General features: G+C 40.5%; 1 protein-coding gene across 2 annotated transcripts; it reads right to left on the bottom strand.

Moving 5' to 3' along the window:
- Nucleotides 1-3,593: 3,593 nt before the first annotated feature.
- Nucleotides 3,594-14,237, bottom strand: nufip2 (nuclear FMR1 interacting protein 2). 2 transcript variants are annotated; one of them, XM_080779983.1, is made up of 4 exons: nt 13,674-14,237; nt 10,279-11,919; nt 9,346-9,378; nt 3,594-8,821 (listed from the first exon to the last, which is right to left on the bottom strand). In XM_080779983.1, the coding sequence occupies exons 1-4, from the start codon at nt 13,852-13,854 to the stop codon at nt 8,769-8,771; spliced, it is 1,908 nt and encodes a 635-aa protein (XP_080636109.1). In that variant the 5' UTR covers nt 13,855-14,237; the 3' UTR covers nt 3,594-8,768. The 2 variants fall into 2 exon arrangements, with proteins under 2 accessions (XP_080636109.1, XP_080636110.1); XM_080779984.1 differs by lacking the exon at nt 13,674-14,237 and adding an exon at nt 13,172-13,245.
- Between the last annotated feature and the right edge of the window lie 121 nt (nt 14,238-14,358).

The following is a 14,358-nucleotide window of genomic DNA, read 5'->3' as shown; positions in this document are numbered from 1 at the left end:
TTCTTGACATCATAATGGGTTGTGATGTCATGCCATGTCACGTGTTCCCAAATATAGAATCCATTAAGTATTCTGGCAACAGTAACAGGGCTGGACTCGCTCTAACATACTGAGTAACCGGGGGCAGCCAACACAAACAAACCTGGATGACGTGAATGCCTTGTTACAGCCGTCCCAGGATTTCTGGATGTGCCCAAGTCTAAACTCTGACTGCAACCACACACTTATTCTGTTGTCTGCTGCAGGCACAACTTAAGACCGGCCCAGTCCCCTTGCTGACCTCAGTGACCTGGTGGTCTGGTATAGCTCTGATCCATAGCTATAGACCCATAGAGCTAGTGGTCTGGTACACTTTGTGTCATCTGCCACTGCCATGCCTCTGCCATTCTAGAGGCAAGGCCAAGGTTAATGTTTCAAGAAGCTGCTTACGGAAAGGATCTGCTATCATCAGCCTACTGTCTTCTGTGTCTATGCTGAATCAACTGGGCCGACTCGGGATAGACAACCTGTGTTGCATTTGGCCGCCCCATCAGGAGTCTACTTAGGGTGCCGAACGTTGCAATATCCGCTTCAACCAACTCAGCGGCGTTCCAGTTACGTAAGTAAGTAGCCTTGCTGAGCCATGAGGCCCAGGCCATAGGGAAGGAGCCTATCTCTGTAGCGTGAGGCAGCTTGATGTACATCAAGCTAGTATGTCGCAGGGATTTTTTTTACCCAACCCTTGATGCTGAGTGTCAAGCAGGGGTCTCATTTTGGGGACCAATAGCACTGGGTCCCACTGAGTCTTTGGTATGACCCGGCCAGGGATTGAACCCCGGCCTCCCAGTCCCAGGGCGGACACTCTAACCACAAGGTCACTGCTCTGGTTCAAGTTACTTGCCAATCGTAAATTAAGGTCCCCCCCCTAGGTAATGCCAGCGCCATGTGCAGTGCTATCCGCCTGGAATGTGACCCAGTGGTCCGGTGGCAAAGGGTTGCACTTAAGGTCACTGAGTCCGAATCAGCAGTGCCGTAGCCGAAGCGGCGCTTTCTGCTCTCAAGGGGAAGGCATTGTTAGCGAAACAGTTACTTTTTCTGTAATCAAATGGATTAAGTAAAAGAAAAAATAAAGTCTAAAAATATTTGTGCACTGATTTAAATATGGAATAATCTTGCTCTGTTTAGGAATACTTCACCCCGAAAATTATAAATTAAGTTACTCATACATTCCCACGAAGCCTTGAATTCAAGGAGATTTTTGTGCCAAAAATTAGCCAATAATTCTGAATTTGCTGTGTCCGCTGCAGTAGGAGTCCAATGCAAAAGTATATAAAAGAATAATATAAACTCCAATACAACTCATTATTAGAATAGGATTCAAGCTGTTGTCCATGATATGGTGTTAGGTGGCATTGAAACATGTTCAGCTACTGGTTCAGGAACTGAAGGCTGATCTGAAAGATGTGAATCTATAGAGAATATGCCTGTTGTATTGTGTTACTGTTGAAGCTATAGTGAGTTGAACCTGGTCACAGGTTCAAGCCCCAACCCCAGCAGTAGGTGTAGGTGTCCCAAGCAAGACACATTAACCTCTTAACTGCTCCTCTGTCTCTCTGCGCCTATGCATGCACTTGTCTCACTGCAGCATGGAAGAGGAAATTAACATTATTAGGTGCAGCTGCACTGTTACACCAGCAGGTGGCTTTAGAGTATACAGCACAGTTACATAATAACTTAGCATAATAGATGTTGTAGAAAGTAAATGTAACTCTGTTACACCCAGTAGCTTACAGGTAGCCGTCTGTCTGGATGAAGAAATGTTTAAGACTTTACGAGTATTTAGTAAGTGACATTTCTATCCAGTATTGGTATATCAATATCTTTAGATCTGTGGTCTGCAGGGCCTTCATTTCTGTGATTTTAGAGGGAAATCAGCCTGGCACGCTTCTGCTTGAGCAAAGACAGATTTGCATAGCGCATTGAGAGAATAAAGATGAAGTTCCCAAAAGCAAGTAGAGGGAACGTGGGATTTTTGGCCTCTTCCTTGTCAAACAATGGCCTCCAGGACATTATTGCACTCTAGCTATATAGCATGGCCTGCTGCTCCTTTGCCACGTCTTGGTGGATGTGCTCAACGTCACAGCTGAGTTTACCATACTGACTCTACACATGGACCCTTCAGGTTGGGATACTCTGTGGTCAAACAGGGCTTGCCTTGGGCTGCCCTCTTCATGTGCTTCCCTTCTAGGATAAGCCTATGTCTGTCTGTCATAGTTTCAGAACTATCTCCTTCAACTTCAACTTCAAAGAACTTTATTTTTCCTTTTGGAAACTTATTTTGTGCAGTGGTAAAGACAACAGAAATCACAGTACACACAAACACAGTTACTATTATAAAAGATCATAAAAAGGACTTTTTAAGAGAAACTACTTAAAAGCATAATATATAAAACAAATCTGTTCTATAAGTGCCAATAATTAAAAATCTAAATATTTACTGTATGCAACTATATGCCACTATATAGTCCATCAGGTGAAAAGGGGGGGGGGGTTGTTTGTTAGGGATTCCAACGAGGAGGAGGGGGGGGGGGGGTTCAGCCTATAGGTGTTCAAGAGTCAAAGCTAGCTGAGCCCTTTTAGTGAGTTTTGATGCTCTGACTGTATCGCCGGCCTGAGGGCATTAGTTCGTAGTGGTTATGGAGGGTGTGTTTGTTGTCCTCAACTGTTTGAGAGGCCTTCTTTATTGTCCGTTTTTTAAGGATTTTCTATGGTTATGGCTGAGTCATAGTGACATGGCATAGTTAGCTAACTTTATTAGGGTGAGATGGGATGATATGTGTTTCTCATAGTTCAACATTGACAACATTCTCAGATACAGGAAGATGCTTGATGCTGGTTTTGTCAAACATTGACATTCCGTTTGCTTCCTATTGGCAAAAGATTGCATATAGCGACAGCTGACTCTGGAGCTTAAATTCACTGCAGGTCCAGGTGCTATTATAGGTAGCCTAAACAGTATTTAAGAGGCAACATGTCTGGAATAGTTGAATTTGCCTTTTAATATTTTCCCACATTCATTGTGTTCATGACTCAGCATTGTGCTTAACAGGCCGGATCATAAGGTTAAAACAAGCCTTCAACACATTGAGACAAATAGAAAACCCAATTCCAGTGGCATAGGCAAAATAATTTGGCAAAGGTTTAGAGACCAGTGTAGGAAACTAGGATTGTAAATTGAGGGGGCATTAGGCTGCTAGACTATAGGCCAGTAGTAACCAATTCACTGTTGCAGAATTTCTAGAATTTCTACAATTACTTAGTAGTAGTGATCGACCGATATGTTTTTTTCATGGCCGATGCCGACTACCGATTAGTGGAGATCAAAGAGCCTGATAGCCGATATGAATTTAAGTGAAAATCGAAAATGTTGTTTAACAACACAAGAATTCCTTTAAATGCATTGGAGAACATTATCATCAGCCGTTGACGATAATTATGATCCCTACTTAGTAGACTCTTAACATTTCAATATTAAAAGCAGCCTATTTTGCGAGTATCCAGTTTTTAAAATAGTAAAATGTTGACTAATATACACAGACTGACACAAAACACAATTCTTAATGAAAATTTGACATTTTAATGGAAACTAAAATTGTGAACACTTGTTTTTTTAATTTAATTAAATCTATTACATTGTTTGGAATTTGAGGGTTATTATCATGCTTTTAAAAAAGGAACATTGTAATGTGACACTTGTTAAATTCAAAGAAAACATAATGAAACAATCAGACTGCACACTTAAAAACTTTAAATGTCAAGAAGTTGTAAGACATTTTTTTAGAAAGAAATGCTATTGACCCTTTTGACAGGGCAGCTATTTTGCTATTGTGACACATGGTTGGGGAAACCCTTCCCACCCCTTGGGTTGGGGGGGAGTAATGCAACAGCAAAATGGCCACCGTGTGAATATGGTCAATCGCCTTATTTTCTGGGAGCTGGAAGTGAAGAGGTGAAAGAAGAGAAGCAAACTTATAATGCATCAACAAGCACATAGCCATTTGAGATGACACAGAGAAACAGAACGAACATGACTCGGCACCACATAGCCTATCACCTCTCCACACAAACATTTTGCAGTACAGAATTCTGTTAAGACGCACAATGCTCTTGGTTATGCCCCATGTTTGTAAGTGTAAATACTGTACCTCTCAGGTGCCATAGAGGAAAATTAAAAAGTACCCCCCCCCCCCCCCCAAAAAAAAAAAATAAGAAAAAAAAGTACAAGAGAAAGTCTTCCCCAGAGGCAAACACAGCAGTAAGAGGGACAGTTTTTTAAAATGAAGCACAAACACCAAGTCCAGCATTTCCCTTTACAGACAATTGATTACTGGATGAAGCAGCAGCACTTTAGGTATTAGTTTTGCTCTCCAATAATTTCTCCTTGCTCATACCATAAGTCATATCACACTCATGAAAGGACATTCAGCTGCTACAGTATTGGCGACTCAAAGATCCTCCCGTGCCCTGCAGTTTGTCACAAAGCTGGGCATCACGTCGCCTGTCTGTGCGTGGGCCATAAAGTGAAGTAGCTGAATATCTGAGTTGTGTGTACCTTTGGCGAAAGCAGATTTAGAGTTGTCAAACTGTAAGTTCATACCCCATAACTCACTCAATATAATTAACAATACACAGGGGGGGGGCGGGGGGCAATGCATTAACAGGAACTTTCTTGGTGTACAGTTTTCCCATTACTTCAGCATGACTATGAGGAAAATAGTTAAAAGTAATTTGTATAAAAATTGTTGAAAAAAAGTAGCATTTACCATCAGCTTCAAATATATTAATATTGATGCTATATGGGGAAAATAGGTCTACTTCAGTCTTGATCAACAACTAAAGTCTAAAACTGTATGATCAAAAATGAGACATCGTAATTCTCCCTATCATAATCCTCTGAAATAAAGTAGTTTGATACTAATTGTGCATCTATGGATAAATTAAGTGACAATTCAAAAATAAACTTAGTATTTTAAAAACATACACAAAAGTTAAAATATGTAGTTAAATCAGTTCAAATTAAAATGTGCTACCTCTGACCTTATAACTTGACGATGGACTGGCATGTCTACACATCAGCAAGCAGTTCTCACAAAAAATCAGTCCCATTCAAAGTGATTTTGGCTTTCGGTCACACAATTTTCAAGCCATAACAGTTAAAAATCTAGCAAACATCTAAAACGCACATTGCTTTTCAACTACTTCCATGTCAGTTAAAAGAAATAAAGACAGCTGTAAGAAAATTTGACTAGCAAACATTACAGGGAAGAAAAAAAAATAAAAAATACATGGCACGGATATATGCTGGAAGCAGTTTTTAAACAATCAAAATCGCTGTAAAAGTATATTTATCACACAGGCACCTGAACATGAAACAGATTTTTCTTTTAAAATAAGGGGAACTTGCATATAATAGGAAGAACTCACTATGCACACACCCAAAAACATGGCCAAATGGCCAAACTCATTCAAAAACCCAGAGGCCTGCTTCAGCATCCTTGAGGTGATTGCACATCCTGAGGGGGAGGAGAAAACAAAGAATCCACATGTTCAAGCACACCAACACCCCCCCCCCCCCCCCCCCCCATCATTGTATTACCGTATACTCCACTATCAAGAGCCAGTTTTTGGTTTTGCAGGCTACGTACAATGTTAAATAATGTCTATCTTTTCATTAATGCATATTCAGTATAGCCTTGATGCTGTATTAAGTGCCTTAAAATATGAGGAGCCTTGGTGCAGGTGGTGTGTGACATCTGATTTCCCTGTAGCCAGGACAAACCTCAAAACTAAAAACTAAAACTTGGAAGAAAAACAAAACAAAACAAAACAAAACAAAAAAGCTCAAAGGCCATTCACCATAAGACAAAAGTTAAAACTCACATACCGATTTTGACCACCCTGTTTTACATTTAGAAGCACATAGAACTGTTCACTGTCCACTCAGATGCAATTTATAGTTTGAGACCGGTTCAATGCATTGCACTGTATATATTTTGACATTTAGGTTATGGGAGCCTGATTGAGTCACTTTGTCTATCGAGCATGGGCATTCAGAAAAGAACACAATGCCAATATTTATGCCAGATTTTCGGCTATCGTTAAAAACACACAAAAAGTATAAATATTAATGGACAACATGCATTCAGAAACACCTTATTGACCAGGTAAGACCATTTTGTTCTCATCTGAAAAGACAGTCACGCAATGTACAATGGAACAAAAAGACAAAGCATAAATCATAGACGGCTACCAAGGCTTAGCCAGAGGGAAGTAAAAGGTCAAGGTTGTACAAAACATAATTGTTAATTGCAATTATGTCTTACTGTTCCCTCCCTGTGTTTAATACAAGTTGTGACATGGCCTAATCATCGAGCATAAGAACTAGTCTTGAAAGCTCAGAGCTAGATTGTAGCCGCTTGATAAAATAAGACTTGCTACACCATAAAAAATGACAACTGAATCATCACAAACTGCAAGATTATGTTCAATTCAAGGAAATCAATGCAGAGAAATGTGCTTCACTAAGTGAAATTCGTAGGCTTACAGCTTACAATGATCAATTGCAAGCCATGACAACTTTCATCAAATGAAATAATTTGGTGTTCTGTTACAGCATATGATATTATACAACAGGACTCCAATTAAGCATTTAAACCATTTTAAATTTGGGCACATTACATGACAGGGACCATTTGGCAGGGAAGAAAAGAAAAAGAAAATATTTAACATAGTCATGGCTTTATCAACACTACCTGAGTTACATTTAATAGTTCTGTATTTATCTTTTTTCTGAAAAGTAACAGCCCAGAGCCATTCTTTCGAGGAGTTTCTCATCAGTACATATAGATCTCTCTTGTAATTAAAAGATAAAAGTAATTAGTTTACATAAAGTGCTATTAATCCACCAAATCACATATTCTAGACGAAGGAAACTTGAATAATTATCGTCCTTAGCCGACAACCAATCCTGGAGAGTGTATTAACATAATGCCATGGCCGGCCAATTAGCATGTTCCGTAATTTGGGCTCCCTAGACTTGTATAGAACTTTTGAAAAAGCCTCACCTACAAAACTGATTTCACAATATTTAAACTATGCAAGAGTTTATGTAATTGATGAGATCACATCATCTTAACCTGTTGGGACACAGAAATATGCCAATTAAGTACTACAGGCAAAAACTGCTTTGTGATGTTTTTGAGGTCCCATATAAGCCATTTCACAAGCTATAGGGACTGCATGGTGTTATTGCACACTTGTTTGCAAACTAAAAATATCCACAGTATAACATAATACGTAGTACTATTTATCTTCACATTTTAACACAATATGACAAAGTGGCTAGTCAGGGACCCTGGATTAGTATTGCAAATGTGTTTTACTGTTATCTTTGTATGGTAATGAACAGTGACCTTCTGATTTTCTCATCTCCACCAGTAAACATGCAAGAAATACAATGCCATACAGTTGAACAATGCTGAGTTAGCAAAAGATATAGTACATTTCAACTGGTTTTGAAGAAGAAACAAACAAAAAAAAGACTTGGGAACAAATGTAAATTAACCATTTTCCTAATGGAGAAAATGTAGCAAAAATAATTTGCATGGACATCCTGAGTCTTCCTTTGAGAAAAATAAATGCTCGAAAACACAGAATACCACTTATGATACTCCAAGTGGCGTTCTGTGCTTTCGTCACCTTCACCATATCCCTAAACTCACATTATTCACATAATATAATGATTCATGTCATATGATACGGTATGAATCTGAATGTAAGAATAGGTCGAACGAACCATGTATCATTTGATCACATGAAATGTATGGAGTTTTAAAGGATAAGAGTAAAAGACTTTGATGAAGACAAACCATAACCCGATTCTAAGTGTTAGTACAACCAGTATGAAACAACAGAAATGAAGGAGCGTGGCTTTCTTTCACAACGGGCACTTCTGTTTTCTGTGCTCTGGGGTCCTTATGCAGCATAGAGAACACTGCAATGCATGATGTAGGACAAATAGTGTCATGAGAGAGAGAGAGAGAGAGCGCAGAGCAAGCAGTTATTTACTGGGCATTCTAATTTCCTCCATGTAATTAAGACAAATGTTGTCCCTCACTGGATAGGGCCCGACAATACCGCTCAACTTTTCACTCAATTCGCAGTTTAACAAGACCGCCAACCATTCAGTTTCACAAGTTCAAGGCATTCTTTTCTCGTCTTTTGTGATGATTTCGAATTTGCACACAGATGCTGTGGAAATTTTAAAATATATCTACAAGGAACAAATTGAATGCATGGAGAAACAAAATGATTGAGGCAGCCTACAGTCACACTGACAGTTGCCACAGTTCAATGGACAACAGGATAAAGGCTTGGGAGGTGCAGTCCAACACCTCCTTTGAGATACTCCCAATATTTGTAAAGAGCTATGACACAGCATGTCTATCACAGCACAGTGTCACTAGTGTCCATTCATATAATTTGGAGAGGCACCACATAACTCCTGCACACTTCTTTCGAGTACGTGTTTCTGAATTAAGTCCAACGATGACGCCCCCAAAAAGGTCCATCATTTCACCCAATGTCCAAAACTAAATCCATGATGACACACAAATGTCTTATTTCTCACAGTCACAGTCTCACAAAGTTATCCAACAGGATCATGACATCCGTGGTAGAGAACTGCAGCACCCAGGAGAGGAGGTTAGTACTGTGGGCGATCTACCTCCTCACTGATTAGGTCCATCCTTGGTCTCATCATAAACCACTACTCTTTTTGGATCTAGAGCACAGGAAAGAAAGATTACATGATTAGATAAGTTGAGACTTATCACCCAAAGACAAACTTGTAGATGCTTTTTAAATCCATTTGGAAATCCCCCAGTGTCCAGGTACCACAGCTTTTGGCTTTTCTGTTAACATAAAATACTAGCGGTAATGGTAAACCTTTGTCAAACCTTGGATGAAACTCTTCCATTTCAATTTGTTTCTGACAAACACATTCAAGGACATTTCTTAGTAGCGACTTGTGTCATTGAATGTGTGGTGAGGAGATAAACAAATTGACTTGATGTCAATATTTACTTGATTAAATAGAATATATAACTGTCAACATTTCCTACACCAGGCAGCAGTTACTAGGTTTATTACACATAATTACTACATTATGAGTAGATTATATTACTTGTACAAGCTCACACACATATACACATACACAATATATATATATATATATATAGGATTCTTGAACTTTCAGTCGATGTTTCTCTCATCTCTTCTAAATGTAAAACAGTCAATATCATTTACCTTGTTTTTTCAAGTTGAAAATGTATTCCATTTCTGTAGAAGAAAAATACATTATTAGATATTAAGAAACAAAACAGCCAGCACATACAAACTTTCAGGCTACACATTAGGGCTGGGCGATAGGACGTCATGATTAATGAACAATTATATTCAAAACGAGTGAAAATAGCAGATATAGAGTTCGTAGATCAGCTATTTTCCTCCATTTTTGTACGCCACCATTGTACAACAAAGTTCAGGATTAAGTGGTTAAAGGTACGGAAAGTGATATTACTTAGTTAGCATAAGTGATCCAAAAAGAACACAAAATAATCAATATATTTTTATAGCAATCATTGCTATAGTGTTTGTTCAGTAATGGGGTCTCAAAGTCTCTCCCGCTCGTAGTGCCAATTTTATCCAAATAAGAGATTACTCGTACAGGATAAACAAGTTACATTTTAAGTGATGACAAATGGAAATGAATTATATAAAGCTGATCAATGGGTATTCTCTCCTGATTGGTTGAAAATCCTCCTCACCTGAAAATGTATTCTCTGTTCATTAAAGAGCTAAGAGATGGGGGACCCGTTATTGAACAAACACACTAGCAATTATTCCTACCATCAGAATATAGTGCTTTAGTTTAATCTTTTAACAAAACAAAAAAAGGTTGAGACAAATATAATTTACCACACCTAGACTTATATTACCAATTTAGTAAATTAGAAAACGATTAGAATTAGTAGAAAGTAAATTTGTTAATATATAGATATATATTTAAAAAAAATACACAAAATAAACCTGATCCAATTAACCTACATGAGCAAGATCAAGTTGGTTATTGATTCTAAATGTCGGTTTCTATACATTTTCAGTTAAATGCCCAGCCCTATTACACATCAAATTGCCATTAATAGAAAAATTATGAAGAGATAAGCTGATGAAAGTTACCTTTAGTGTGATAAGTGACAGCAGCTTTAACATCGAAGGAACCCCAGCTACACCTTCTATCAAGGATTTTTGAATGGGCCTGCTCTTTAGATGAGCCAAATGACAAGGTGGGCAGTAGGCCCTGCACATGCTTAGCACCATTGTCTTTACTGGGGACCAACACAGAGCAACCTGGACTCTTGGCCTCCACTTTTGTTTTATCCTGGCCGCGTGGATGTGTCTTTGTTTCTTCCTCAGCCACTGCACAAACACTGGGGACACAAGTCCTTTTCTCTGGGTCTTGAGCCAATGGCTCTGGGATTGATGAGCTATAGTCAAGGCATGGCTGGGCAACCTGGGCTGATACAGGGGAACACTCTCCGTGAAATGTGACCACAGTAGGTTTATCATCCACATTAAGTTTCCCATTTCCTCCTTCTGCGCCCAAGCTGGGCTCATTGATGAAGGAAAGCCCCCACTGATTCTGGAAGATATCGCCCAAGGCTTTCTGATTTGTCTGAGCAGCCGGTGCATCAAGTTGGCGAGCACTAGGGAGCACAGGTTGCATATTTAAAGGGTAAATTAAAAGAGTACACTTTCTAGGCTCATAAGCTTCTGCATCCACAGCACTGGTTGTCGAGCTACAGTTACTGTCCAAAGGAGATGCTACATTCTCACCACTTGGGAGAGAAGGGGCTGGTGGAATACTACTAGCAGCAGGGGCAAAGAAGGTACCCATTGATGGGCAGCTGTTTCCATTACCAGAAACAGGACCATTAGTAAAGCTAGCTGAGGTGATCGTTTTCATAGCCGACATGGGGACCTGTGACAGTCTAACAGGCGGAGGCAGTGCCTCAGCTCCACCTTGGGCTTTGTTGAGGTTCTCCTTTACTTTACTTGCATAACTGATCTTGGGCACAGTTTTAGCACTGCTATTGTCCACAGGAAATACTGGAGGGGGCTTGAACAAAGTCCATGAGTCCTCTTTTGAAGAGGAAAGCTTTGCTTTGTGCCTTTCCTCAAATTTCTTACCAAACGTGCCTACAGGTTTGCCATCCGAGTTTTTCCTCTGAGATTCACCCATTGGCATCTCAGTGGTAACCACCCGTCTAGTTGCTGAGTGAACTTCTGCTTTATGGCCAGCCCTGAAGCCATCCAGTCTTGAATTTACTCCCTTCTCTGTTGTATCTGGATTAAAAGCCCCAGAATCATGGGTTGCATTTCCCTGCTGCATGTCCTTCTCCTTTTCAATACTCATATTCTCAATGTGCTTAATGCTGTTACATCTGGCCTTGCGTTTCTTAGGAGTAGTATATCCACCTTCGGAGCCACTGCCATCATTGTCCAGCGACTGCTTGCTTGAATAACCATTTGTAATGAAGCCACAGTTTACAATGCCATTTTGAAGCAATATAGGGTCTTTCTTATCCACCGACTGACCCTCAGTGTGATGCAAATCCAGGGCCTTTTCCTTGTCATGTTTTAGGTCCATATTCTTCTTATGGTCCAAACCTTTGCTGCTCACTTTTGGAGCAGTTGTGTACAGCTTTTGTGTTGACTTCTGTTTCACGTTTGTATTTATGTGTCTGTTACCATTGCTGCTGGAGGGAAACGACATAGCAACAGTATCCTCTTCCTCACCGATGTTTATTTTTCTATTACCTGAAAGGGAAGTACAATCACGTTAAAATCCATTGTGGGAATAGTTAAAGCACTGTCAACTCTACATTCATGCAATTACCCTCTCTTGCCATTTTAGGGATTGCTGCATACAGCATTTATATTGAATGTATTGATAAGCCAATGAATGTTGCATAGTTGAGTTGTGTGTAGGTATGAACTCTAGGTTCTAGAGTTAAATTTGCATTTTAACTCACTAATGTAGTTTATTTTTTACAGTTAATAAAATACAATGTATATCTGCTGTTCTATAGTTTCAGTTTGTATCTTAAAGGAAAAGTGCACTACAACAAACTAAAACATTACTCATGTGATTTTTTTTTTTTTTTCTTATGTAAGGTCTTTGCTTATTATACGTGTAGCCTACATAACCTCAAATCATAGCATGCCTAGGCTGTTGGTGAAACCTCGATACGTTTGTGTCCCAACTAAAACATACAGAGCAGCCGATTTTTATTAGCAAAATCATTCTTGTCTGGGTGAACAGAAAGCATTGATTGATCAGTGTTGGCCTAAGCGTGTCATTTGAAGCAGCCATACTAGGAGCTGTTCGCGTGATTCCAGGCTGACAGCACAACATGCAACAGGCCCACCCGGGGGAAAAAAACATAGATAGCATTAGCAATAGCCTATGACAACTACCAGACCAATCACCAAGTTTTCCAACTTTGACACTGCAAATCGTTCATGTGTGGCATAAGAGGGAACTAGCACATCGATTGATACAAATGGAAGACAACCAACGTATCTGTATAGAGTTTAAAAACGCTTAACAAGCGTGACGGCCGGGAAATATCTATGCTAGCTGTGCAGGTTAACTTTAGCATTAGCTTACAATAATATTCTAACATGGCCGACAGGAAATGCATCCACGGAACATTCCAGTGGAGCCGGCATGTTTTCGTAAAACTCTACACAAGGTCCAATACAAAAAACAATCTTTAGCTACACGTCGTCGAGCACACACGGGACCGCAGGGTTCTCGTGCAGGCCATCGTTCACACCGTAGAAAGCACACGTTAAACGGCTGGTTGAAACCCGGCGCACACAAGGTCAATCCCCGATATGTCAAACCAACCACCACACCAACTGTCACGCAACGTCACCTAAACGAGCGTTAGCTTAACTTTATTGTCGTGGTCTGTTGGAATCGATTTGGGCCTCAAGTCCCCTCACCGTCAGTAACATGCGTTGTTATCTCAGCCGGTTGACTGTAAAAATCTAGCGTACACACCTTCAACTGCGATGGAGTTATAACGCTTAGTTAACGTACTTCTTCGGTCGTCGCGAGCGACCATCTCATTTAGCTCGACCAAAAAACATGGATGCCCTGGCCCCCTGCCCCCCCATCTCCAACTGAAAAAGTGTCGACGCAACTCTCAACGTTGCATTCGGTTTAAAAATAACAGCAATAACTTATATTTTTGTCGAGCGAAAGAAACGCTCGCGTGGCGTGACTACGTGTACGCAAAATTAGCCGCGAGTTAGCTTAGCTAAAGCCTCTTGGTTGCACTTCGCCCGTACGAGGGCGTCGCGCGGCGAAAATAAGACGATCTACAAGCTCACTGTGCGCCGCGTAAGCGACGCATTGTGAGCTTGTGGATCTGCCATTTGTCGCCGAGTTAGCTAAAAAATGCTAGCCCCCCGTCTGGTCTGTCTGCTGTGTGGCTGACTGACATTAGCTGACTAAGGCTAGCATGAACGATGTAATGTAAGCTAACTTTTCCTCCCCTAACCTGTTTTCTTCTTCGTCGTCGCTTCCTGGTGCTGGTACTGGATGTTGTGGCTCTGGTCATGTTTTATTAAAGGTGTGTGTTGAGTAGAGGGGTTGTCTGTGTCGTCTCCTTGGCGCTGGTGGTGTCCCTGTCTCTCGGTGTGTGGTGGAGCCCGCAGCAGATCTTTGGGCTGTTCCTCCATTGAAGTGTGGAAGGTTCTTCTTGTCCAGATTCACAGAACAGTCCAATCAGTGCCAGTGGAAAACGGAAGCTATTTGAAGCTCTGGAAACGTCAGCAGTAAAGGTCTAAAAAAACGATACTATTTTGGGTGGTCACCAGCCACCACCGCCGCGCCACCAACACTCCTATGTGTTGCATTTAAGGTGTAGCTATTCCGAGAAGAACATGTTCTGGCACCGTTAAAATACGTGGGAGAAAACGGCGAAAAATAATATGTCATCCGCTCACGAAATGGAACAGTGTTGTTGTTTTTTACGTGTTGACCAGCCGCCCGGAAAGGTTTGCAGACTGGACGATAACACGGGTGGGGTTTGGTTCGGTGAAATGTAATCATATGACCAATGGAGCTGCCACGTCTCCATGCGGGGGACACTATCTGGGGTGGGGGTGGGGGGAGAAGTGCCCCGCAGAGGCAGATTCTTTTTTTTTTTTAGAAAACGAATTTTATATATTCTCAAATAAATA

The sequence above is a fragment of the Protomyctophum bolini genome, assembly GCF_963924005.1.
Source record: "Protomyctophum bolini genome assembly, chromosome: 13".
NCBI classification, from domain to species: domain Eukaryota; kingdom Metazoa; phylum Chordata; class Actinopteri; order Myctophiformes; family Myctophidae; genus Protomyctophum; species Protomyctophum bolini.
This window is presented reverse-complemented; position numbering and strand designations above follow the sequence as displayed.

Bases quoted from the DNA above. Each gene is read 5' to 3' on its own strand.
- nufip2 (XM_080779983.1), bottom strand. From the start codon at position 13,854: ATGGAGGAACAGCCCAAAGATCTGCTGCGGGCTCCACCACACACCGAG. The intron at 11,920-13,673 runs GTTAGGGGAGGA...CTTCCCTTTCAG, and splicing joins GACGACGAAGAAGAAAACAG to GTAATAGAAAAATAAACATC. The intron at 8,822-9,345 runs GTAAATGATATT...CCTGTGCTCTAG, and splicing joins TTTCAACTTGAAAAAACAAG to ATCCAAAAAGAGTAGTGGTT.